This window comes from Paroedura picta, chromosome 13, assembly GCF_049243985.1.
Source record: "Paroedura picta isolate Pp20150507F chromosome 13, Ppicta_v3.0, whole genome shotgun sequence".
NCBI lineage: Eukaryota > Metazoa > Chordata > Lepidosauria > Squamata > Gekkonidae > Paroedura > Paroedura picta.
Genome location: NC_135381.1, coordinates 20779705 through 20805295, shown reverse-complemented (window position 1 = coordinate 20805295; position 25591 = coordinate 20779705). Strand labels below are relative to the sequence as shown.

The following is a 25591-nucleotide window of genomic DNA, read 5'->3' as shown; positions in this document are numbered from 1 at the left end:
TTGCAAAATGGTTCTTGCAGGAGGAGAAGGCAAGACCAAAATGGCTGCTGCAGGAGACAAAACCAAGCACATAAACAAAGGATTGGGGAAGATACACATACATATCATAATACCTGTATTATGTGCTCATCAAGTTGCTTCTCCTATCCTTAGCAGCCTCAGTCAGGTCTTGTGAACTGAAGGCAGTGCCTTTCTTTATTGAGACAATCCATCTTATGACCCATTATGCACGGCGGCAGCCACACCAGGCTGGCATATGCACGGGGGAGGGAATCCCCTGCTGTACGTGGACTGACCCAGCGTAGCGTGCACGCAAAATGCTGGGGCTGGAAAGCCTGGTGCACTGCCTGGAGGTGGCAGCAGTGGGGGGGCCCCCACCGCACAATGGCGGGGAGCGACATGCCGCTCTCCAACTAAGGTGGGGGGGGGGCTCCTTGGCCAGCTCCGCGGCTCTACGGAGCTGATGAGCGTGCGGCATCCCTGCAGGATTATGCACAGCGCCCACCAATTATGCATGCTGATAGTGACTCAAGGGGAAATGGAGGGATAAAACAAGAGAACAAATAAAGCGAGTTGCAAGACACTAAAGGGGAATTACGTACAAGACTACCCATAAGGAATAAAACACTCTAATCTATCAAAGGTGTGTGTGTGTGTGTGTGGGGGGAGAATAAAGTCCACAAAGACTGAAATGATTTCCACATCAAAACTGTTTCCCCATAACCAGTGCAGCTGCCAAGTACAATGCAGTGGCAATGAGGCTTCGACACGCAGTTTCTTCTGCAGTTCTGTTGTCCCAGTCAGCAGCCGCCACCACTACAGAATCTTTTAAATGTCAATTTCATATTGTTATAACATGAAGTGTCACAGGGTCTGCGTCGTCCCAACTTCCTTCTGTGGCAGAGATGTATTTATCCATTGATTTTTTCTGCTTTGGAAGGAGCTAAACACTTTTAAAAAGTTGGGAACTCACAGAATCCATTGCACTCATTGTTAAAAGCAAGCTGGAGGGGAGGGATGGCTGACACAAGGACAGGGTAAGGAATGTAGGCAGGAATATTGTAACTTTCCCACATACACGGCTTTACTGTTAACTTTCCCCAAAACTTGAAGCAAATCAGGTTTCAGAAACATCTGAACAAAACTGAGAAAACTCCAGAAACTTAAGCACTAAATTGCTCTAGGGAAGCCTGGGAAAACCCCTCCTCTTAACACCATGGAAGCCCTGTGGAAATCATCCAAGGGTGGAAAGGGAGGATAAAGCATACAAAACTGCTTGGCCTTTGCAATGGCCCCACCTACGTTCCTGAAGTGTATAGCAAGCGTTTGTGAAAATGCCCACCCATGGGTACCATGTGATGTCTCATAAAAATGTGAGTGATAATTGAGGCAATTCCCCCCTTTTCTGATTGTACTGCTAGGAAGAATGTCCAAATGTTTTAATTTATGGCTCCTGCTGAAATCTGCCTCTTGTTTGGGGCATGGCAGATCCTGGAGGTGAACCATGAACCCTCAGCCATCAGTGCAGTGGTTGCTGTAAAATGGCTGTGAGAATCTTCAGTTACTCAGAAAAGCAAATTCTTGGTGAATAGTCAGATTGCTTTATTAAGCAAGAAAGTACTCTCATCAAGGTATTGTTGAAACTGGGGTCGTGGACAAAGGTCTTAGCATGTATCCCAAACCCTGTTTTCCCCCTTCCTGTGGGAATCCAGTGAGGATGGGGAAACATCAAACAGTTTTAAAATAGAGATGGGAATCTGGCTTCAAGGGAGAAGGGAAAAGGAATGAAGCAAATTAGTTGCTGAGAGGTGAGAAAGAGGGGAGGGGGGGAACGGAAATGCAAGAAGGAACATCAGGGTCATAAACTCCAATAAACGAGACAATCTGCCTCCATCTCCTACACATGGATGAAACTACATATCCCAGTTACATAAACATCCTAAATAATGTCAGAAACCACAGGATTCTGCCATCCTAAGATTAGCCTCCTGCAATGACAGCCAACAGGGAAAGTTTCAATATATAGGCTGAGTAGAAGGCCCTGACCAGCCTGGGTGCTTGAACATGAGCAGCCTCCACCTACTCCTTGTCCCCAATGGGAAATTCCTTCCAATCCTCAAGATACTGGAGTTTGCCTCTGTTTATCCTATAGGCCAGGATTTGCTTGACCTCATAGTGAGTGTGCTCATCTGTGTGCACCAGAGTACAGAATGCTATTTATCAAGTTCAGGAGCTTGGCGCTGCATGCTACAGTGGAACATAGGGTGAACTTTTTTATTAGGTAGAGAAAACTCTACTGCTACCTCATTAACAACATGGGAAACAGTAAATGGCCCCACAAATCAGGGTCCCAATTTGTGGGATGGCTGTTGACTGTGGAAATGGTGGAGGAATACGCCTGTTCCCCCACCTTACAGGGGAACTTCGGACAGTGCTTCTTATCTGCATGCTTTTTGTATTCTTTAGCCACATCCATGATGCTTGGCCAAGCTGTCTGGATGCGTGCAGCCCAAACTTTCAAGTCTGGAGGGCTGTCAGGGTGGGGGTCCCACGTGGGGGCAGCTAATAAGTTGGTTCCATAAACCACTTCCAAGCGACCAAACACTTATTTTAAACAACCGATAAACTCTATTGATTTGAATACTACAGAGATTTCGAGCAGCCTGAACCAAACTATGAAAGTACTGTTAACCTTTCGGAGTGCAACAATTCCCAAACTAATTTTGGCGCAGAGGGGAAGATTGGAGCAATTGGGGGTGTTCCCAAAGAGTATTTAAAAACACAGTTATTAGTCCCCTAACCAATTTAAAGACACGCTCGAGGGAGAGATGTTCATGGGAACAAAATCCTGCGAAACAGGTCTTAAGCAGACAGCCTAACCTGAAAAGCTCCAGAGAGACTGGCGGAGGGGGGATAATCAAGCTTGGACAACTCAATAGAGGAGGAGCTTCTACACTCATTTGGGAAGTTGCCCAGGTCAGAACAGGATGCAATCACAGCACGCCTATCTTCCCTTGGAGACAAACTCCTCGAAGCCACAGATGGTGAATCTAACATGGAAGTGACACACACCAACTCCACAGAAAGAGGTTTACAGCAGGAAGGACAAGCTAAAAACTCCACCTCTGAGACACTCCTTCAACATTAATGGAAAATCCCTGCCCATAGGGAGCCTGCAGCAAAAACAACAACACTTTACGAAAAGCGTTAAGACATCACTACCTGCAAGGAATGGCTGTGTTTGTTCTGACCCAGAGGGACGTTTAGATCTGATTACCTGGGATTGACTAGACAAGTCAAGACTCGGGGGTGGGAACGTGGGCATGCAGAACCTTGCATTATTGTTCTCTGTTCATGTTCTCTGTAAACCGCCATGAGCTGCAATGGGAGGGCGGTATATAAATATAATAAATAAATAAGTCCCTTTAACCTCTTGTGTGCTAAAACTGATTTCCCCCCTCCTTTATTGCATACAATGGGATAGATTTAAACGGGTTTCTGTGTTACAGAGGATCACAGTTGCCTTTTTCTGCAGCATACAAATCAACAAGGTTTTGTATGTTTTTTGTTTTTGCATGGGAAAACAACTCGGGAAGAATCTTGGATTCTGACATTACAAGTTCCGTTCTGGTAAATGCTACTTGTGATTCAGAACTCCTCAAGTCAAGGGAGCAACCTGAAGATTCCATATGTATCCCTAGCAGAAGCCAATTCAAAAGAAGGATAAAACAATGTACTTTTAGTTTCCAGAGTATTAATTATGTGTGCCACTGAGAATCAAAATATTCCCTTAGAAGATTCATCCCAAAGGCATTCTTGAGTGCTCTGGGTCTTGTAACAGTTAACAAAAGGCAGTTCAGAGTTTCATTACAGAATCCAGAAACACTGTTTGGAGCAGTGAGATATTATTTAAATAGCAGTGCCTATACTACATTTGTCACTGGCAACATCAGAGAGGGAAAGAGAGAGAGAGAGAGAGAAGCTAGGAAACCCACACACGGTGTAACAGAATCCAGCTTCTGCTGCTTAGTACTGTCTCCCTGCATTTCTTTATAAGCAGTGTTAAGAACCAGTTTGTTGCTGCAAAGTGAGCTAAATAAAACAATTCATTTAAAACATTCCTAGAATATTGCAGGAATATATGAATGGCTGCCTAAGCTTCTGCGGCTTTCCTATTTATCTATCTAGACCAGGGGTAGTCAAACTGCGGCCCTCCAGATGTCCATGGACCACAATTCCCAGAAGCCCCTGCCAGCATTTGCTGGCAGGGGCTTCTGGGAATTGTGGCCCATGGACATCTGGAGGGCCGCAGTTTGACTACCCCTGATCTAGACTCTTACCCACCATTCCCCAAAAGGGCGTGGCGTGACTAGTCCTAGTCCTTGTTCTAGGAACTACACATAGAATCTCTGATTTCTGATACATCTTTAAATGTATTGTTGTTTGCATGTACAGCTTATGCATTTCTATAATTTTTTATGGTGTGTACTTTTTTTGGTGGAATTTTCATAATTCTGGCACACATTTTACACATATTTTTGTATCACTGTGTTTTTTCTCATGTAAGAACTGCAATCGAGGCTCCACAAGTCTCCATGTGCTCATATGGTGCACAGAGATTTAATTGTGGTGACTAAATTTTTAAATACACAACTGAACAATGAACCTGGCTCCTACAAACAAAGAAAATGTGTAAAGGTCTGGTAATAGTTACAAAGCAAGACTTTCTGGTGAGGAGTTAGAATCCTAGTGTGATTATAGTAGGGTTGCCAGTTCCAGGTTGGGAAACACCTGGAGATTTTATGCCAATAAAGGTCCTCTTGACACCTGGGGATTTGGGGGTGGAACCCAAGGAGGGCAAGGTCATTTTCTCCAAGTGAACTGATCTCTGTCACTTTGAGATCGGTTGTAATTGCAGGTAACCTCCAGTCACCACCTGGAGACTGGCAACCCAAGTTTGTAGCAATGTCTGGATGCAAAGAGCTCCAGACACAGATTTGAAGAAATTTCAAGTGTTAAAAACCAGCCACCAGCACCACGAGCCATTAGTATGAATGGTAAGAATGCTCCCAGGTATTCTGGGGACAGCTTCCAAGTTGAGGCAGGGCGTGTTGAATCTTCAGCTTGCCCTTAGGCAAACAAAGGCCTTGGCTACCAAAGCTTAAGAGTCTGTCCAGATCAACACATGTTCATGTCTGAGTTAGGACACAGTTAAGATTTCACCAGTGTTTCTTGATTTTAAAGTAGTAATGTATTGAGCTCATGCAGTTTTGAACAACTTCAAAGAAACAATGCTGTGGAGTTTGTAGCTGAATACCTTTTTTTTGTTTGAGGAAATCCCCACTGCACTCTTTACAAAGGTATTTTTGGTTTCAGACTGTTCTTGTTTCTCCATGAAGTTTCCAGTTCCTGTTTTGCAAGGGGAACTTTGCACAAGTCTTCTAAATGAATGCATGTACCAGACTTGGGCTCTGCAGAATATGGAGGGTTTTTTGTTTGTATATTTTATTGTGTTTAATGTATGGTTATATTCAGAAAAAGGGAAGAAAACAGAGTTGAACTTGCCTGTAACTGTTGTTCATCAAGTAGTCTTTTGTGCAGTCACACATGGGCACTGCGGAATTGCAGACCAGCCATGGAGAAACAGCTAGTAAGCTATAAATATGAACTTCTAGAAGCTCCCAAGAGTGATCACCCTTCCCCTCACAGAGGGTGACTTTCCCGCCCAAAGTCACATGATGTGGGTGGGGTTAGTTCTTCCTGCCGCCCGATCAGGCAATCAATTCGTTAAGCAGCCCACAGCAGGGAAGGAGGGAGGGCTGTGTGACTGCACAGAAGACTACTTGAACAACAGTAACAGGTAAGCGCAACCCTGTTTTCATCTTTGCGGTTTCTGTGCAGTCACACCTAGGAGAATAATCAAATAATTCACCATGGAGGAGGGTGTGGGTTTATACAGCAGAAAAACAGATTGAAGTATCACTCAACCCACAGTAACCTCTCTCTAGGAGATAAAATCTATGGCACAGTGGCAGACAAACGCGGCTCATTCAACCAGGTTGCTGCATTGCAGATGTCCATTAAAAGCAATCCAACCATGAAGGCTGCAGAAAAAAGCTCTGAGCAGATGTGTAATTCAGAGAGATACCAATAGGGCCAGCTACCTCAGGCAGCATGTTTACTAAATATATCACAGACAGATACTGAAGCCTCAGCAAGCATCTCAAAGATATGGAGAACAGCGTAGAGCAGTGGTTCTCAACCTGGGGGTCAGAATCCCTTTGGGGGTCGAACGACCCTTTCACAGGGGTTGTGGAAGGGCGAGCAGCCCTTCTCTCCAAAGGGGTCCCAAAGTGGCTGACATCGCTCCTCTTACATTTCATCCACACAACAGCCTTGCGGGGTAGATCGAGTTAGAGCGTTCGTCTGTCTGGAGCAGCGGAAAAGAGCAAGATAGGCATGGTGGGACAAGAGGCAGAACTGAACTGAGAAACCCGGAAAAAAACCCAATTGATATACAATCATGAACAATGGATCTTCACACCATTGGTCAGTTTCGGTTTAATTTCTGTGAAAGAACACTTGCATAATCTTATGGTTCGGGGTCACCACAACATGAGGAAATGTATTAAAGGGCCATGGCATTAGGAAGGTTGAGAACCACTGGTGTAGAAGTTTCCCTTTTCAAAAACTATATATGTCCTAGTGGTAGAGTGTCAGAGTATCCTCTAGGACAGTGGTCTCCAACCTTTTTTGGGCTGGGGACCGGGGGGGGGGAGAAGAGGGAGGCCTGGGGACCGGAGGGGAGAGGGAGCCGCAAACCAGCAGGTGTGCCTCCTCCCCCCCATGGTGCAGTGCTCACTGCGCTGGGGGCGATCGGTTGCCTCCCGGTGCAGTGAGCACCATGCTGCGGGAGTGGGAAGCACGGGCGCGGGCGACCGCAAATGCACCGGTGTGGCACGTCTGCGCCTGCGCATATGTGGGCAGCAGTGCGCCAGCACCCACAAATGCCCACTAGCATGCTGGTGCCAGCGCCTCCCCCCCCCACAGTGCAGTGCTCACTGCGCCGGGAGGTAGTGATCCCTCCTGGCACAGCGAGCGTGCACCGTGGGGGGGGAGGCCTGCCTGCTGGTTTGCGGGCGGCGCCGCTGGCGCCTCCCTCCCCCCCGCCATGGCCCGGTACCGAGGCCTCCACAGCCTGGTACTGGGCATTGGCCGATGGGGAACACCGCCCTACGAGACTCTGCTCCCAATGTCCACTCTGCCGTGAACATTTGCAGAGTGATAATTTTTCCAAGTTTCCTAATCTACATTGTTGTTGCATGGGACTAGTGAAGGCCCACCATGTTAGAGACTCTTAAAGTGTCGTGGAAACAAAACTGGGATCTGTAAAGGATTTTATTCCGTGTTATCTTTCTTATTAAATAATTCATTTTGAAAAGAAATTTGTTTCCCCAGGGGGTATCATCATCAGCCCCTGCAATGGGAAATACAGCATTAAAAAGTGGTGGAATCCACATCCCTATAGAGCCATAATTTCCTACTTCAAATGGGAAGGACCACAGACTACTCCTGAAGAACAAGGAAGCACACCTTGGACACCATGTCTATGGCATACGGAAGAATGGATTCGCAATGTCACAGGGACCCTGCCAAGCAGTCCAAACACAACAGAGAGGGGGCTTTGGCCAAGTAGCCCCAGAGCAGGTATGTGTTCCGCATACCCTCTGTGAGTCAGTCAGTAGAATTTTTAAATGCATAAGTATTAGGATAAGCCATATAATGTCATTTGGATTTCTTCCACTCACCAACCGCTATGAGGGAAAGGGAAGGAAAGAAAAGCCCCCAATAGCTTGTTTGCACAATGATCTGATCTGATTGTGCAAACAATAAGAGCCTGTTCCAAAGGGCTCTTAATAGTCCCATTACTCATTTTGCAGGCATGGAAAACTGTTCGCCTATTTGAATATTAACGGAATGCAGAAGCTGTCATGTTTATCAGCTGTCACTATGCAAATCAAACAGCAGAGAACCAAGAGAGAACTGGAAACTAAGGATGCAAAGCCGTTTTATATCCCTGAGGATCACTTTTTTTTCTTCTTCTTATCAACTCAAGATCAAAAGCGGAAAATGGAGGCCTGAAGAACCTCTACATCTTCCAGTTTGCTTTGAGAGAACTTGTGCTTCATTTTGTCCTCCTTGCAATTCCATTTCATTGCCATCCAAGGCACCATTGCAAGGCAGTAAGAGAGGATGGAAGCAGCATGGGCTCCCCACCTCAAGTCACTAGCTCCCTCTGGCTAAGAGAAGTGGCTGAGATCTAGAGTTGGAAGCCAAGAATACGACAGGATCTTGCTTGAACACTCCAGCCCCCACCCCTTTCTTCTACCCTTTTGCCAGTTCCCCCGCTTATCTGCTGAATATGGGTACAAGCCTGTAGCCTTTGCCTGAAGGAATGTAAGCTTTCAAATTGGGAACGGAATGTGGCCCATGACTTTAAAGGGCACTAATATACTATTGGCTTAATTGCATCACTTATTCTGACAATGCGGTCTGGATTCCCTTATTGCAAAGCTTGGATTTTGCTGTCGCTGCTGCCAGATACTTACAGTCCTGATCCCAAGAAGGTACCTGATCAGTTATATGCATACTAACAAAATAATTTCTGTTGAAACTCCTACAAGTTCACCACACGGTCATTTGGCTTTGGCTGAACTGTCAAAACAAAACAAAAAGCACACTCCTGGCCTGCTTCGTAACAAAAACCAGCAGTCTACTTTTGGGTGCCTTTTTACAGTAACGTTTGGAGTAATTATCTATGCATTTGTTTTCAGAGTGGCCTCCCCAGTATCTACCTGTTCATGTATGATGTCCGAAAGCTCTTTCACCATGTCTCTGAAGTTGGACTTCAGCCCTTCGTGGTATTCTGCTTGGTCCTCTTTGATTAGCCGTTCATTGAGCTCAAGAGCAATTCCACAAGCTTGTATAAATTTCCTGTTGGTGGGGGAAAAATGGCCCTTATAAATACAGACAGAGCTATCCGCAAGGTCCAGAGTCCAACTGGGCAACACTATACATTATTTTATTGTTAGGCGTAAGGAAGAGAAGAAATAGTTAAGCCTGGAGAGCAGAGGGTACCTCTGGCCTGATTGGAATATCTACCTTTTATAATGCTTGGCCAAGAAGATGGATTTAAAAAGCCTTCCCAACCATCTATGTGGCTATTCTATGCAAAGATCTTACATGGCACAAAACTGTCCCGTACTTGTGCAGGGATATGATGGGAATGATGGTTAGTGGTGCGACTCATGGATGCTGCATTTGAAAGGATTTTCTTACACAATTGCCAAACTATGTACTGGGATAGACACATATGCCCTAAGAGAATCGCTAGTGTGGCATTACAAGTAATTAAATAAAGGCTTATATGAGCCTGAAATGCCACTTCACCCAGAGAAGGCTGTTCCTCATGTGGGCAGCTAAGCAACAAGACCTCCCAAGATGGCTGTATATTGTATCTCTGCTCTAATTATTGTTCTGGGCTGGCTTCAGAGCCAGTTTGGTGTAGTGGTTAGGAGTGCGGACTTCTAATCTGGCATGCCAGGTTCGATTCTGCGCTCCCCCACATGCAACCAGCTGGGTGACCTTGGGCTCACCATGGCACTGATAAAGCTGTTCTGACCGAGCAGTGATATCAGGGCTCTCTCAGCCTCACCCACCTCACAGGGTGTCTGTTGTGGGGAGAGGAATGGGAAGGCAACTGTAAGCTGCTTTGAGCCTCCTTTGGGTAGGGAAAAGCCGCATATAAGAACCAACTCTTCTTCTTCTTCTTCTTCTTCAGCCGGCAACAAAGGGAGTGGACTCTTCCTGGAGTTGATAGTTCGTATGAACTCCAAACCAAATCTCTTGTGAGTGAGCGGGTAACATGCCTCCAATTTTAATTTAAGGAAAACAGCTACCGACATCTGGGGCAGACACTGAACAAGTTCCGTAGGCGCAGTGCCATATGCCGGTTCTGTTGTAATTGGTTATGCTCAAAGATGTGTTTCTCAATGGCTATATGAAATCTCCCAAACCCCAGAACCTCAGCTTTCTTTCTTAATGCCACTTCCTACTCTCTACCAAAACAAAGATAAGTCTGAAAATATGTGGGCTGGAGAACTCTTAAGAAATCAGCAAGATGGAAGAACGGATAAAGATTTCCAATGAGGGAAAAGAGGGGAGGGCGGGCTTTGGCAAGGAATATCCCCTCTTCACTTCTTGACTAGCACACGTAAGTAGGCAAGTCCATTACAGCAGGGGTAGTCAACCTGTGGTCCTCCAGATGTCCATGGACTACAATTCCCACGAGCCCCTGCCAGCGTTTGCTGGCAGGGGCTCATGGGAATTGTAGTCCATGGACATCTGGAGGACCACAGGTTGACTACCTCCGCATTACAGTATTCAACTTTTCTTAATAGAGTTAGGGTCATTTGGGTGTAGACTTTCCTTCTGCTCTTCTTGCGTTCTGTAAGCACATTCTGCTTCGGTTGTACTGGGGTGGTGGCAAGGAGGCTGCAAAGCAGAAAACCACAGTGCCTGGTCCACCCATTTAAAAATGCAGCAGGAAGCCAATTACTTGGGCAATCTACCTGAACATCTCTTTCAACTCGTTCACCTTCTTGATGGGATATTTACTGGAGTGCCGGTCATCCAGGAAAGCTCTTGCGTAGGCCAACGGACCGGCATTGACCTGGGAAGTGCAAATAGAGACTCAGCTGGGTTTGGGATTTCAACCGAGAAAGAACGCATGCATTTATTTGAGGTGTTGATTGAACACATTAATAAACCACATTCTTACCTGAAAACGGATGACGTACATAATCTAAAAATCTCCTGGGGCAGGTTATATCATTTAAACAGCAAACAGATTTTTTTTTTAAGCATTGAAACCAACAAGGTTAAATCAACAGTGCAGAGAAAAAGGAAATGAGTCCCAGAGTATGATCGGAAGGCACATGGTTCAAACAGTGTAACACTAAAGCGAGGAGACCAATGAACGTTGCAGCAGTATATGAGAAATTAAAGTCAACAGAAAAGAGGCAAGTCTAAAAAGAATCAGGTCCAACAACAAAGTCAACAAATGACAATTCATAAAATCCTGGAGCAACAAAAGTGTTTTTGCCTGATGCCTAAAGCTCAAAAGGCTCAGCAACAGTGTGAACATCTACAACAGAGAAGGTCCTGTAGGTATGAAAGTGGGGATATATAAAGCTGTTCTAGGGGTTAGTTGCCTGATCTTTCCAGAGCACGTCAAATTCAGACTTGCCTCATTTGACTTCTCTGCCCAGGATTACTGTGTGTTTACCTGGTTCTCATATGGAAGTACATCACACAATTAATGTTTATTTTCTATCATGTCATTACCCACTCAATGCCATGTATTCCAGTAAGAGGTGAACCAACGTTCCAAGAATCCATGGGATGTCTCTTGTTTTCCTGTCTCTCCCTTTTGCCCTCCTTCTTCCTGGCAGGACTCACTGCCCACACATAGCCAGTTCCCAGGAAAAGGAGAATGTCCTTCAGGATGTTATCTCTGATCTGGCCTCCAGGTATATAAGCTGTAACTTTTGCTTTGCTCTGACAGTTCTTTGTTGACAAAAGGCCTTCTGCCATGGGAAGAGCAAATGGTGGAAAATTGATCTGTTGCTTTGGGCAGGGGGTGTGTATATGTATCCCAAGACTGGAAAAGCTCTTGAACACAATAAAACCCTCTTGAACACAATAAAACTCTGAACCTTTTCCTAAGAGGAATGTCTCAGGTTTTCTTGTCACCTGTGAGAGATTAGCCTAAGTTTGTGACATCTGACTGGCTGCTGAATGGGTGAATCAAGTACACTGCATTTTAGGAGAGGAAAGGGAACATGTGTTTGTGGTGTTAAAACTGTTTGACACATGCAAGCTACAACTGCATTTTTCAGTCAACAGGTGATGGTCATATATGTGTTAGCCAGCCCTTGACAACTGATGGCTGAAAGTGTGAACTGGCTTCATTAGAGGGCACTGTATCTGGGACGATGATCATGTGCAAATCTGAGTCAAGAGAGGAAGACATGAAATGCAAGAATGTCCTACTGCACAGCATGGAAGATGGAAGGGAGCAGCTGGCCTAACACCCAATTCTGAGTGATGGCCCATGTCCTTTGACGCTCCTTCTACATGAGCCTAAAAACATCCATACCACCATTTGCCAGAAGGAGAGAGAAGGTGGAGAATCAAAGAATCTGTACAAGAAAAAGTGGGATGTAAGATCATTGTCTAGCAGCCCTTGGTTCCTTCCCATTTAACAACTGCTTTGCGTATGGCTGTAACAGTCTTAGCAGAGGGATACCAAAAACAGCTGCACAGGACAGCATCTCTCATAACTCTGTCTCCATTTCTGCAGTGCATATGCCACCCAACTCAAAAGCAAACTTTTCCTTATATGGCCCCTTTCTCTATTTCCATGTGTCCAATCCACTAACCACAGCCAGCATCATGAGTCTGCCAACATAGCTTGGCACCTTATTACCATGAATTCTATTACTTTTATAGTTATTACATGTAAGCCTGTAAATAGCAGTTTACTGGAGACCTCCAACAAAACACACAGTTCGATGCACATAAGCTAAGGTTCAAAATCTTATCAAGAAGATAACAATGGGGAAAGCCATGGAAATGAAAGATGAATGCAAATGGAGTAATTACAGCCAGCTTGGTGTAGTGGTTAGGAGTGTGGACTTCTAATCTGGTGAGCTGGGTTTGATTCCCCTACAAGCAGCCAGCTGGGTGACTTCGGGCTCGCCATAGTTCTGATAAAGCTGTTCTGACTGAGCAGTAATATCAGGGCTCTCTCAGCCTCCCCTCCCTCACAGGGTGTCTGTTGTGGGGAGAGGAATGGGAAGGCGATTGGAAGCTGCTTTGAGACTTCTTCAGGTAGAGAAAAGCGGCATATAAGAACCAACTCGGCTTCTTCTTCTATGTATACAACCCCTTCCCCATTGTCTAGTAATGTAGCAGTTCCTTGTAGTAAACATATTTGGTAAGTGCCAGGCCTATGTGCTAAGCAATAACAACAAGCAGTTAATGATTCCTAGAAAAAAAAAATCTGTATCCAGACACGAAATTATTTCAAGGTTGTATCTTACCTGAACTGAGACAGCACCCTGCAGTTTCAGCTGCAGTTGGATCATGTCGGGATCAGCCAAAGTACACAGCTGCTGCAATTCCGCTGTCTTTGCCTTTATCTCATCTGTTGCTACATCAATTGGCTTCAGATTGACCTGATGCTCATGACTGACAGGAATCCTCTTTTTAACGTATGGGAAAGAGTTGGACGCTAGCAGGAAATAGCAAACAGAATTGGAGAGGGGCTGCTGCCAGAGTTACACATCAAACTTTGATTCAGGTGGGTAGCTGTGTTGGTCTGAAGCAGCAGAACACTTGACTCAAACTTTGTAAGATACAGTTCAGAACAGTTCTTTGTTTATAGGCAGGGTAGCCTTCTTCTGATGGGATTAGACAGATCTGCGGAATCATCAATGGCTACTAAAGGGAATGTCTGCATAAAAGTACTAACAGGGAAGACCCTGGACTCTATGCCCTGTTTGTTGGCACTCCAGGGCAACTGCTTGGGCACGTTTAACACAGGATGCTGGACTAGATGCACCAGTGGTCTGACCCCGCAAGGTAGACATGGTGCCATGCAGGCCTGCAACCTTTAATCAATTAAACCTGGAATTTAGCTGGTGAGAGAAATAATTTAAAATTCAACATTAGCTACCCAAACAGATAATTTGATTAGTTTTACAGCCAGGAGAGTGACTGAACTCTAGCTTCTGACAGTCTAGGCACAAATTATACCAGCAATTAATTTTGGGCCTTCTTGGATTCTACATTTTATCTTGGCCTCTAATCTGACTGTCTGCTTCTCATCACATGTGCCCATTGGCTGATCTGCTCTGACATCACAGAAGGTTTTGTAGCAGAAGAGCCCTGATCCCCTTCTCCAGCATTCCAGGAGGAGGAACTTACTTGTAAGGATAGTCCTTTTCTTACATTGCTCCTCCACACTACCATGTTTTTTCCCAGACAAGGTATAAGGTGTTTCAAACACAAATCTGCTGATGTTGTGGTTTCTTTCAAAGTCTGTCTTCCTTTCTGAAAGCTCTTTCTCATCAAAGAAGGGCTTTAAGTAAGTCACTTGAATGTGGGCAAATTTTTGATCGAGGTCTTTGACATTCACCTGAAAGAAGAAAGGGGTTGTTTATCAAAAAGGTAAGAGTCCCTACCCAATGCTACTTGTACTTCAGGGGTATTTAACCAGGAGCCTAAAAGCCACATGATAAATACCATGAACAACAGAAATTACCTAGAATACAATAGGGTTCCAAAGGATTTAAAAACATGGGAGTATTTCATTAAAATATATATCTCAACAATTTCACTGGGTATAGTTCAAACACAGAAGACCTCCCCCTTATCTTTTATTGCAAGCATTGCTGAATCTGAATAGCTTGGAGGTTCTCTAACCTCTTTCAGATGAGGAATAGATGGTGTTTCCTTCCTCAGCCTGTTCCCTTCAATTGTTTCCTGATCCTTCCCCTAAACCAGGGCTAGTCAACCTGTGGTCCTCCAGATGTTTGCTGGCAGGGGCTCATGGGAATTGTAGTCCATGGACATCTGGAGGACCACTGCCCTAAACTAGAACTAGATATAGTATTGCTAGAACAAAATTATCTGGGATTTTTGAGAATGTTTCCACTCTTGTTAGAATTGGAGCTCTGTCTAATGCAAACACTTTGATCCCACCTTATTTGAATCCTGGATTATTTTTACGTTCTCAGCTCCAAATTTCTCCCCATAAAGTTTCAGCAACCGCAGGGAGATTTCTGAAAGGCCGGTCAGCTTGGGCTCTTTGTAGATGTATTCCTTGCCATCCTCTTCTTCAAAGAAAGCCTGTAGTTAACGCAGAAAAATACAAGCACTGAGTTAAACCCAGTAACCAATAATGACATTACAAAAACACGTCTTAGAAGAATGAATTGTTATTTTTATCAGCATTCTGATTTGAGCTGTGTACAACAAAGTTTTACAGGAAGACATCAAAACTCCAGGACATGTAGCAGAACTCAGTTGCCTGACAGTATAGGTTTTTTTTTAAAACTAATTTCCAGCCCTTAAGCTATGAAGGTATAAAGGCTATAAAAGCACGCTGACAGGGGAGGGCTCCTTGTTCCTGCTGGAAGCACCACCAGAAGGAACCCATGGGATCTAATGTATTAACTCATTTCCAATGCCTGGGGGGGGGGGGAGTGTGTGTGATATTAGTGATTCTATGTCCTGCTTTGCGCCATACCTGAACTAGGGTGATAGGGTGTGGTTGGGAGCAGTTGGATTACTAGCATCCCTACAGTACAGAGCCAAAGGTGGGAGTATATTCTTCACATTTTGAAATTGAATAGAGGTAAGATATATACAAGATTTAGGAGGATTTTATTATACTATGAAATAGAACATGATTTTGGGATTATACCCTTTTCAGGTATTGTACCAATTATAAGTACCAATTATAGCAAAAGGGAGAAGAACAACCACTGAGGAAAATTCCCCTTGAAAACGGGAGATATCTGGAACCCATTCTGGTCGGATGCTACAATAAACCTACATAATAAGAAGAGACTTTTTACTTTTCTTTATCCTGTATTAGTTTTGTTATTGCTGTTAGTAGCCTTGGGATAGGTTTTTTTTCCTCTTTTTGTGAAGACACTACAAACCGTCCCTGTTGTCTGTATTTGCTTGCGTCATACCTCTACAAAGCCAAAATTATGATAATGCAAAATAATAATAATTGTAGAACTAGATCTGCACAGGACTAGAAATTATGCAATCAATAACATCTGCATCATCTATTTAGACTGTAAAATTCAGCCAGTCTTGGTGTGAAATCTACCTTGGCTGGTTGCAGAATTTTAACTTTCTGAAGAGACTTTGCACACAAGACTGCCTAGGCCTAGAAGCTGCCAGGAGTGGGGCTGCAATATTTAGTGCATGCTACAGACTGATTCAAAAAGACTGCTCTGGTAAAGAAAGATAGCAAGATCCAAGAAATTTATTATTATTATTATTATTATTATTATTATTATTATTATTATTATTATTATTATTATTACTATTATTACTATTATTACTATTATTATTATTATTATTATTATTATTATTATTATTATTATTATTATTTAGATTTGTTACTCACCTCTCCCCGGAGCTCGAGTAAAGTTACAGCATAAAACCCCAAATAAAACCATACAACAAAATCCATAAATCCCCAATACACAGTAATACACAGAATAAAATAATAAGACAGATGGGGCAAAAACTCCAATGATATCTATATAAGTTATCCCAGATAACCCATTCTAGAGGGATGATGGTTGATGGAAAACAGAGGGTGCTGATTACATTATGCTACTGCTGCCACGCTGTTATAAGGGGGGACAGATCTTCCTTGTGGCCCAGCCTCATCCAGCGACCTGGCGGAAGAGCTCCGTTTGACAGTCCCTGCGGAATGCTGTAAGCTTCCGCAAGGCCCATAGCTCCTCCGGGAGCTCATTCCACCAGGTCGGGGCCAGGACCGACAGTCAGATCAGGCAGGCAGACTTTAGGAATGGAAGAAGAGCCAGTTTTTTATACCCCACTCCCCACTTTTCATTACCTGAAGGAGACCAAAACTTTCCTCTCCTCACAACAGACACCCTGTGAGGTGCGTGGGGCTAAGAGATCTCTAAGAGAACTGCTCTGTGAGAACAGTTAAGTCATCCATCTGACTGCACATGGAGGAGGAGTGAGGAATGAAACCCGGTTCTCCGGATTAGAGTCTGCCGCTCTTAAGCAGTATACCCCACTGGCTCTCAAGGTTCCATGTCACTCATTTGATAGGTCAAATGATGCCCTTACCTGTCCATAAAAGGCAACTCGGAAATAAGTGCCCAGCAGCCTCCTTTTTGTCTGCATCACCTCCAAAATTTTAGTGTAAGCTCCATGAAGTGTTCTGTACACCTGAGTCAATTTCTGGATGATAAAAACGATAAAAGGATGCTTCAGAACCGTTCAAGGTCTCCAGTTAAAATCCAACTCTTGTCATCTAGAATCTCTGAAAAGGTTTACGTTACTAATAAATCAAAGATAAATATTGATTAGTGAGAAGGTCACCAGATGGTGAAAATGTTTGTAAATATATGGCCTGGAGACTGGTGAGCTCTTGCCGAGAGCAGAATTCAGGGTTTTTGTAGTAAAATGCATCCCTGCAGCTAGCTGTGCCTGTAAGAGAGTGTCAGGATCAATCCCCAATACCTCTATGTAAGATATCTCAGGTAGCAGGTATTAGGAAAGACTTTTCTAAGAAGCTATCATGCTTCATTGATAGATCACATGCTTTGCCTACGAACAGTCTCAGGATCAATTCTTTTAAATGGAATTGACGCATGAAGATGCCATATATTTAGTCAGAACTACTCGACCTGGCAACAGCTCTTCAGGGTTTCAGTTCAAGGTATTTCAACTTGCCTTCTATCTAATCGTTTAGATGAAGAAGTTGGGGATTCAATCTGGGCCCTTCTGCATGCCAAACAGATGCTCCAGCACTGAGCCATGGCTCCTCTAATGCCAAGAATCTCTAGTGGCAGATATTGAGAAGGACTGCTTTCTGCCTGAAGACCTTACAGAGCTGCTGCAAGTCAAAGAAGCTGGGCGGGCGGGAGGGGCCTTTCTGGGCCCGGTAGAAGGCCCCTCCCGCCCGCCCGGCTCCCCGGCTGCCTCGGGGCTTCTGCCGGACCCAGGGACAGCCCCGCCGTGTCTGCGACGCAGTACCTGGGCCTGGCAGAAGGCCTCTCCACAGCTGGCTCCCACCTGACCTCGGGGCTTTTGGGCTTACCTTCCCTTTCGGTGGCCAGCACAAGAGTGGCTGCCGTGGGATGAAGGTGGCCCACGTGGGGGGGGGGGGCGGGCGGGAGGGTTGGGAGATGCTTTGCGCCTCCCAACTGGTCAGTCCTGGAGAAAGGGGCCAATCAGCAGGCCCGCTGCGCGTGGCTGCTCATTGGCCCCCTGGCCCTGGACTGACAAGCGGAGGGCCCAATCGGGAGGCGCTTTGCGCCTCCCGATTGGGCCCTCCGCTTGTCAGTCCGGGGCCATGGACCAATTGTTGCCCCCCCATCCCGGACAGCTCCCACCCTCCTACCCCTTAGCGTTTTATTTATACCACTCTGCGGAGCGGTTACAGGTGTAAACGTTTATACTACCCTGGCTTTCTGAAGTCAGCACAAACAAGAAACCAGGCATATCGGCATGTCTGATTAATACACTTTACTTAAAATTCCCCATATTTCTTTTGCAAGTCCTCATCAGGATATCAAGTCAGCTTAAGAACCTCTACCTCGAACTCACGCCGTTTTTCATAGATGGGGATTATCAGCTTTGAAACCTCTGAGATGGTTTCGTAACGCTCTGCTTTCCACAGGCCATCGACACACTGCTCCAGCAGCTCCACCAGGACTTCCTGAGGAGGATGCAGAAAAAGGGGAAGTTCAGTTGATGGTCTTTAATAGATAAAGAGAAAAATGCAGAACAAGGCCACGTGGTTCCCTCTGTTTAGCAGCATCACCCTTTGCCAGACACAGAGGGGGGGGGGGTCAACAAAAGTCCTCTGGAGCAGGGGTAATCAGCCTGTGGTCCTCCTGATGTCCATGGACTACAATTCCCAGGAGCCCCTGCCAGCAAACGCAAATTGTAGTCCATGAACATCTGGAGGACCACAGGTTGACTACTCCTGCTCTGGAGTACATGGGACAATCAGTCAAGAATGCAGATCAGGAAATACTGAAGGACAAGGAACTGACAGCAACAAGATGGTCTCCTTATTCATCAGCCCCATCAGTGGCTGAATCATTAAGGTCAGACACACCAGATGGAGCTTGGATGCCTTAGCATGGATATTCGAAGATCTACCCTTCTTAAATTATACATTTACCTCACTATAATGAACATCCATCATTCCAGCATCTTCTTTCATTGCACCTTCTTCATCAATATTGGGTGTAACTTTCTTGAAGGATGAGCATCCAGCAGGGAATAATTCTACAGATCAGGTGTGAGTGGGGAAGAGAGAGAAAGAGAGAGAGAAAGGACATACATTTGGAGGTCAAGTGCTCAATTTGAAAATTATCCATCTCACAGTGTATCCATGCCATGTATCTATTGCATCCAGTGCTATCTATGTAAAATCCACCTGTGCTGTTCTGCAAAATATGGAGTCTAATTATCTAAAAAGGATCATGCAAATGCCAGGTTTCATTTTTAAAGAAAGAACCCAAGTTCCATCAAAGCTTTTGAAAAGCAGGGAGGACGGGGGACAGGACAGGACTTTATGCCTGAAGTCAACTTTTGGTGTTTTTTTTTTCAACCTACCTGACTCTGCTGCCTACCTATTAGCATCTTCATAGCTCTAAACATTCTCCAGAGAAGACAACCACCCCCAAACAACCCTGGGGCATGAAACAAGTGTTTACAGTTACTCTTGCTCCAGTTTCTTCCACAGCAGAAAACACTTACTTTTTCTGTGCAGAAACTCTGCCACAAGAGCTGCAATGTGAACATAGCACATGGCGGCCTGAAAAACAAGGACCAAGAAGAAAGAGTTATAACACCAACAAATGCCTGTGTCTTTTGAGCAAGGTGGGACAGCCAAGGTGATTACCTCTGAGAAATCACCATTTTTAATGTGAATCTTGGCCATGCTGTCTAGCCAGGTTTTCCTCAGCTCTGGTGTGCTGGCGTAGGACTTGGCCAAGCTGTATTGTAAATCAATCAACATTTCAGGGTCCTTCTCATGCTCCTTCATCTGAGCTGTGGCCATCAGCACAGTCCGAATCCTCTTGGTCAGGTCTTTGACTTCAGAAGGGAAAGCGGTTGCCTGCCATAAAACAGGCTGAGTTAGAAGTCAAGCAGACGGGAAGACCCAGTTAGTATGGTGCAGGACTGTGAAGTGTCTTTTCGGGATATGCAGGGGAAAGTTGACCCTCATGCCTTGCTCTCTGTCTATGTTTCGGGCAGTACGTACCCTAGCATGAGGGGAGAAGGGAGAAAGAGATTCTGTCCAAGATGTAAATAAGCAAACAGTCTGTACCAAGTTGAACTCTGCAACCTGTATATAAGTTATGAAAATGAAGGTTTTGCAAACATTGGGTCATTTTGTGGAACAAATTCTCCTCCTCACCCCATGAAAAGGAGAAATAGTTATGCAGAGTAACCTGCAGCTGACCTATGGGGCTGGGTTGTACAGTTTTTTCAACACATTATTTGTACACTTGCAAACTCATATAGTCGCAGATGGACTTTTATGCAGGCCCTTACTGCAAGCTTTAGAAAGACATTCTCCATCTACAAGCAAATTGCACGGAATACATATAGCCTTAAGCATAACCCCTCTCGGGCACAGATACACCTCATTTCAGAAAACAAGGTATTATTTCAGGAACATACATCAGAGCAGCAGGCAGGAAATAGCTTTTTGTTGAAACGGAAATGCCAGGCTTCAAAAAAAGAAACACTGAGGACTGTTCCTTCCTTATGCACAAAGACTTTGCTTTTTTTCATTAAAAAAGAACAACACGGAGAATGACATTCTGCTTGACCCTCTACAGCAGGGGTAGTCAACCTGTGGTCCTCCGGGCAATGTTGTGTGTGTTCTGTAGACCCTATAAAAGCTCATGGGCATGGCTGGATAAGTCTTTGTCTTTCATTTAAAGAAACCTACCTTCACTGGCCTGTCACTGTTGGCAAAGTTATTAATAATGGACAGTGACTCCTGGAATCTTGAACCTCCACTGAGTGCGACATCCGCTATCAGTTGGCTCACAGCAATAATGATCTGTTGGGGAAACCAGAAGCCTTGTTTTTTCACCTGGTGCCAAATGTGAACAGATGCATGTGTTATTCAACGTGAAGTTTTTAAATGAGAGTGCAGGACATAAACAATGCCACCTCTGCTGCCGTCTGAAAATCCCAGGGTGCTGCAAAGGATAATTCCTGAATCCTATTTCTGGATTTTTTTGGGCTCACAGATGACAGTTTGGTTTAGAATTTTTTTTAAAAATTCCAACTTAATGCCATGAAAGAGCTATTGACGAAGGAGAGACAGAATCTATCCAATGGCTTAATTAAGCATAAGAAGATAAAAAGTCTCTTATGTCATTTATTTAGGCTTTGACTCTGCCAAAACGGTCTCTAGATTCATTTGTTTTCCGTTTTCAGTCTGGCTTTCGTCAGTGGCAATGAGTCCTACATAAACAAATGTCCTTATTAGTATAACATATAACAAATAACAAATAATAATCAGAAATGTACAAAAATATCAATATCCCCACATAGTTGAATTAAATATATTCACTGAGCGTGCTATCTATAACATGAAAGTAACTGTTAGAGCAAGTCGTATAATGCCAAAAGCCTACACATTCATATCTTACCGTCCTTGTTAATATTTGAATATAATGAGGCAAATGCTCCTGTATCATGGACACTCACAGCCTATTGCTCATCCACTGTAACCTGCCACCCCCTTGAACTTTTACAGAATCAGCCGCTCAGTCAGATGGCTATCCAGCCTCAGTTTAAAAATTTCCAAAGACTGAGAGCCCACCATCTCCTGAAGAAACCTGTTCTACTGACAAACCACTCTAGATGTCAGGAACTTCTTCATGATTTTTAGATGGAATTTCTTTTGAATTAATTTCATCCCATTTGTTCTGTTCTGTCCCTCCGGGGCAAGAGAGAACAACTCTGCTCCATCCTCTATATGGCACCCTTTTAAATACTTGAAGATAGTTATCAGATCCCCTCTCAGTCGTCTCCTCTCCAGGCTAAACAGACCAAGCTCCCCCAACCTTTCTTCACACATCTTGGTCTCCAAACCCCTCACCATCTTTGTTGCCCTCCTCTGGACACGCACCAGTTTGTCTACATCCTTCTTCAACTGGGGTGCCCAAAACTGAACACAGGACTCCAAGTGAGGCAGAGCAGAGTACAGCGGTACAGTTCTTTTTTCAATTCCCTTCTTCCCCTTTTGATGGCCCAGGGAGAGAAATTGTCACCCTTCCATCACTTTGACTGACCTGGAGGTGAGTTCGTAGAAAAGTCTTTCGCTTGGTGAACTCAAAGTTGTTCCGCATGAGGAGGTACAGAAGGGCGGAGGCCTCATTTCGCGTCGAACTGATCTTGGAGGTGCAGCACTTCAGGACCTCATAGCAAAAGGCGGCACACATATTCACCCTTCCTTTGAAAAATGCCGAGGGAAACTGGACCAGCAGAAGCCAAGGGTTAAAAACAAAGTCATTTGTCTTCTGCCTCACAAAATGTGATGAAGGCACTTTTCATCTGACATTTGAAATCAGGGGTGGGTAACTTTTGCATTTTAGTACATACTTTATTTCCCAATCAATCCTCTGAGGACTACAAGTATTGCATAAGCCAAGCCCCTGGCTCCATTTTAAAGATGGTGCCACTTAGTTGATCAATGTATGGATGAACTGCAATGACACTGTCCGAAAAAGTCACAGGCACAAGGCCTCATTCTGACTTGTGCAGAAAGGCATGTGTGTTTACTTCCTTATATTTCTTTCCTGGCTTTTGGAGTATAAAGCAGCGGTCTACAACCTTCCGGCTGCCACGGACCGCTGTGCTGGAGTGGGGGGAGAGGGCGGCCCGGGGCCCTGCGCACGCGCGGCAGCCCCAGCGCAAACACACATGCGTGGACCACGGGTTGGGGACCACAAGTCCTCAAAGGGATGTACAAAGGGATTTTGTCCCTCTCCCCTCCCATTACCAGCATATTAGTTTCTATTGCTGAGTGAATTCTGAATGCTGCGCCAAGCGACCCAAAGGAAGTGGGTTGAAAGATTTTGTTTTTGAACAAGAAAACCAACATTTTCCGGATTCCATTGTAGCAGACATGGGATATGGAGTATGTCCAGCAGCCTTAACAATTATCATTTTCTCAGGGAGAGCTGTCTCTCATAGAATAAGAACAGATCTTTTTGTACCTCGCTTTTCACTACCTGAAGGAGTCTCAAAGCGACTTACAATTGCCTGCCCTTCCTCTCCCTAAAACAGAAAACCTGTGAGGTAGGTGGGATTGAGGGAGCTCTGGTAGAACTGTGACTGGTCCAAGGTCACCCAACTGGCTGCATATAGATGAAAAGTGGGGATCAAACTTGGTTCTCCAGGTTAGAGGCTGCCTCACCAAGCTGGCTCTCTTGGTGACAACACACACACACACACACAAACACTCTCCCTACCTTGTTGATGAAAGCTCTCAGAGAAGCGAATACATGCTTGAGGGCCGCTTCGGACTGCCCATTTTTAAGAAAGGCAAGATGAATGTCAAAAACCTTTTTCATCAGTGGGTTGTGGGCATCATTGTTTAAGAGCTGGTTCTGGGGAACAAGGAGAGAGTTACTTTATCCAAAAAGGTACTGTGTGATACTCCTGACATAGCTTTCCACTCCTTGCAATGTAAAGATGAGGCAAGGCAGAATGACAATCTGTTTGTGCTTAATGGATGGATAATCCTACTGTTTGTCCTATGGATTTAAACAATTTACACAGACAACAACAAGCACAACAAATGCTTGTGTAGCCTAAGGTGACCAGATTGTCCCACTTTTGGAGGGACACCTGGAGGTACCTGGCAAATTGTAATGTTGAAATTAAAATATATATATTACAATACTATTTTTTGCGTTCTATGCATTCTATGAAACTTTTTGTTGCTCCATATAGACAAAATTTTTATTCAAGAACCCCCCCCCCCCAGTCAATGGTGTCCCGCTTTACCAATGTTAAAATCTGGTCACCTTAGTGTAGACCCCAACTCAAGGCACTTCTGGTTGCATGACAATAATGGCTGAATTTAGACTTCATGATGGGCAGGTTTGCCAGTCTTCAGGTAGGGCCTGAAGTTTTTCAGGAATTAAAACTCCAGACTAAGGCCCCTCCCTGCCCCCAAATCTATGCAATTTTTCCAAACTTACACCCCCGCTTCCTCTTGCAGACAGAGAGTATAACCCAAAGACTGCCAACAGCAACAAAAACTAGTACAACAACAATAGTCATATAACAGGTTAGGGCAACTAGTGGGCCAGTTCTGTAGTTCCCGCCCACAGGAAAATGACTCAGACAAATATGTAAATGTATTTCAGAGAACACAGTTCCCTGCTTCATAATAACTGCTTTATTAACCACACAGGACAGATATCATTGTTAATACATTTAGTTTTTAAATGAACACAGAATGACAATATGTAAGGCTAATATACCCCTAGTAAACAGGTACTGAAAGAAGAAAATGCTTCAGAAATTCTCCACTCCCATAATGCTTCAATTCCGTCCTAAAGCTCATAGGAACAATATAAACTTAGATTTCCTAGAGTGACTAATCACTGATAGGAAGGGCAACAACATTTTGACATTACTGAGCTCTACAATGAAATTCCTGGTAGGAAAGCCTCCATATATATTATTATATTACTGCAATCAGGGTATTTCCTGGCAGGAAAAGCAAAGAAAAATTTTAGAACTTGCCATAGTAAACTTCCTCTTCTAGGCAGAAAATATCTGGCCACTGTGGTTGGTGCCCTGGTATCATCTTGCTTAGACTACTGCAATGTGCTCTACATAGGGCTGCCTTTCCAGAATCTTCAGAAGCTAAAATTAGCATAGAATGCTGGGCTGAGAATGTCGACTCAAGTGGACCGTAGGAACCATATTACTCCTGTCTCGGTCTAAATACAGAGGTTCCCAATTTGCTTTAAGACACAATTAAAGGTACTGGTGTTGACCTTTAAATCCCTATATAATTTGGGACCAGCGTATTTTACAGACAGCCTGCTCCCCTATGAATATTCCCAGCCACTATTCAGGACTCTACTTGGGGTGTCTCTGTCTCTGTCATCTGAGACCAGATGGTGGTGGCTAAACTCTGGAAACCCCTTCTCCTCTGGAGATTCATCTGTGAAGACTTTTCACATGAAGACTCTTCTGTCATAGACCTTGTTTTGGGTTTATTGCTGTTTTAAGCTTGTGTGTGCATGCAGTAAGACAAAAGTGATATGTCCAAAAATATGTCCAAAACCTTTGTTTTGTGGCTTCTGAGGCCCTACTCTCTGACATTAATGACATCTGAAATTGGCAGTGCACCAGCATGACCATGAGGGAATCTCATGCTTGAATCTTTTATTGTATAAAAAAATCCTGCATCTAGAAATCTATCACATAAGAATACGTCTCCGGATATGCTAGATTTTCTAAAGAGAGACATGCATAGCATGATGTGGGGAGGAAGTATTCGCTTCCATGGAGGAAAACTGGTTGAAATTCTGTTCATGAGCTCCATGTCAATATTCTGGGGCCATGAAAAGCTAGCACATTTAGGGGAAATGTTCTAGTGAAGCCTTCTCCCCAGTGTGCTAATTTTCTATAGGCAGGGGGCTTTTCATGCAAGCAAGGATTCAGACATCGAGAT

At 44.4% G+C, this 25591-nt stretch overlaps 1 protein-coding gene and 1 long non-coding RNA gene across 4 annotated transcripts in view; one reads left to right on the top strand and one right to left on the bottom strand.

The window, feature by feature from the left end:
* The window catches only part of DOCK11 (dedicator of cytokinesis 11), a 100439-nt gene that overhangs the window by 766 nt on the left and 74082 nt on the right, over nucleotides 1-25591 (bottom strand). For 2 of the 3 annotated variants that reach the window (XM_077309413.1, XM_077309412.1), the window contains exons 40-52: nucleotides 23367-23504; nucleotides 22185-22367; nucleotides 20828-20941; nucleotides 19769-19984; nucleotides 19624-19681; nucleotides 19043-19149; nucleotides 18449-18571; nucleotides 16975-17088; nucleotides 14830-14976; nucleotides 14053-14263; nucleotides 13167-13357; nucleotides 10632-10732; nucleotides 8856-8994 (exon numbers count right to left, since the gene is read on the bottom strand). In XM_077309413.1, the coding sequence (XP_077165528.1) occupies nucleotides 8856-8994; nucleotides 10632-10732; nucleotides 13167-13357; nucleotides 14053-14263; nucleotides 14830-14976; nucleotides 16975-17088; nucleotides 18449-18571; nucleotides 19043-19149; nucleotides 19624-19681; nucleotides 19769-19984; nucleotides 20828-20941; nucleotides 22185-22367; nucleotides 23367-23504 (1842 nt within the window). Of the gene's footprint in view, nucleotides 1-8855; nucleotides 8995-10631; nucleotides 10733-13166; nucleotides 13358-14052; nucleotides 14264-14829; nucleotides 14977-16974; nucleotides 17089-18448; nucleotides 18572-19042; nucleotides 19150-19623; nucleotides 19682-19768; nucleotides 19985-20009; nucleotides 20133-20827; nucleotides 20942-22184; nucleotides 22368-23366; nucleotides 23505-25591 lie in introns of those variants that run through there. The other variant, XM_077309414.1, reaches the window with a different exon arrangement.
* On the top strand, nucleotides 5793-8655 carry LOC143823259 (uncharacterized). Its single transcript, XR_013226430.1, has 3 exons — nucleotides 5793-5860; nucleotides 7459-7707; nucleotides 7941-8655. It is a non-coding gene; the product is annotated as an uncharacterized LOC143823259 (long non-coding RNA).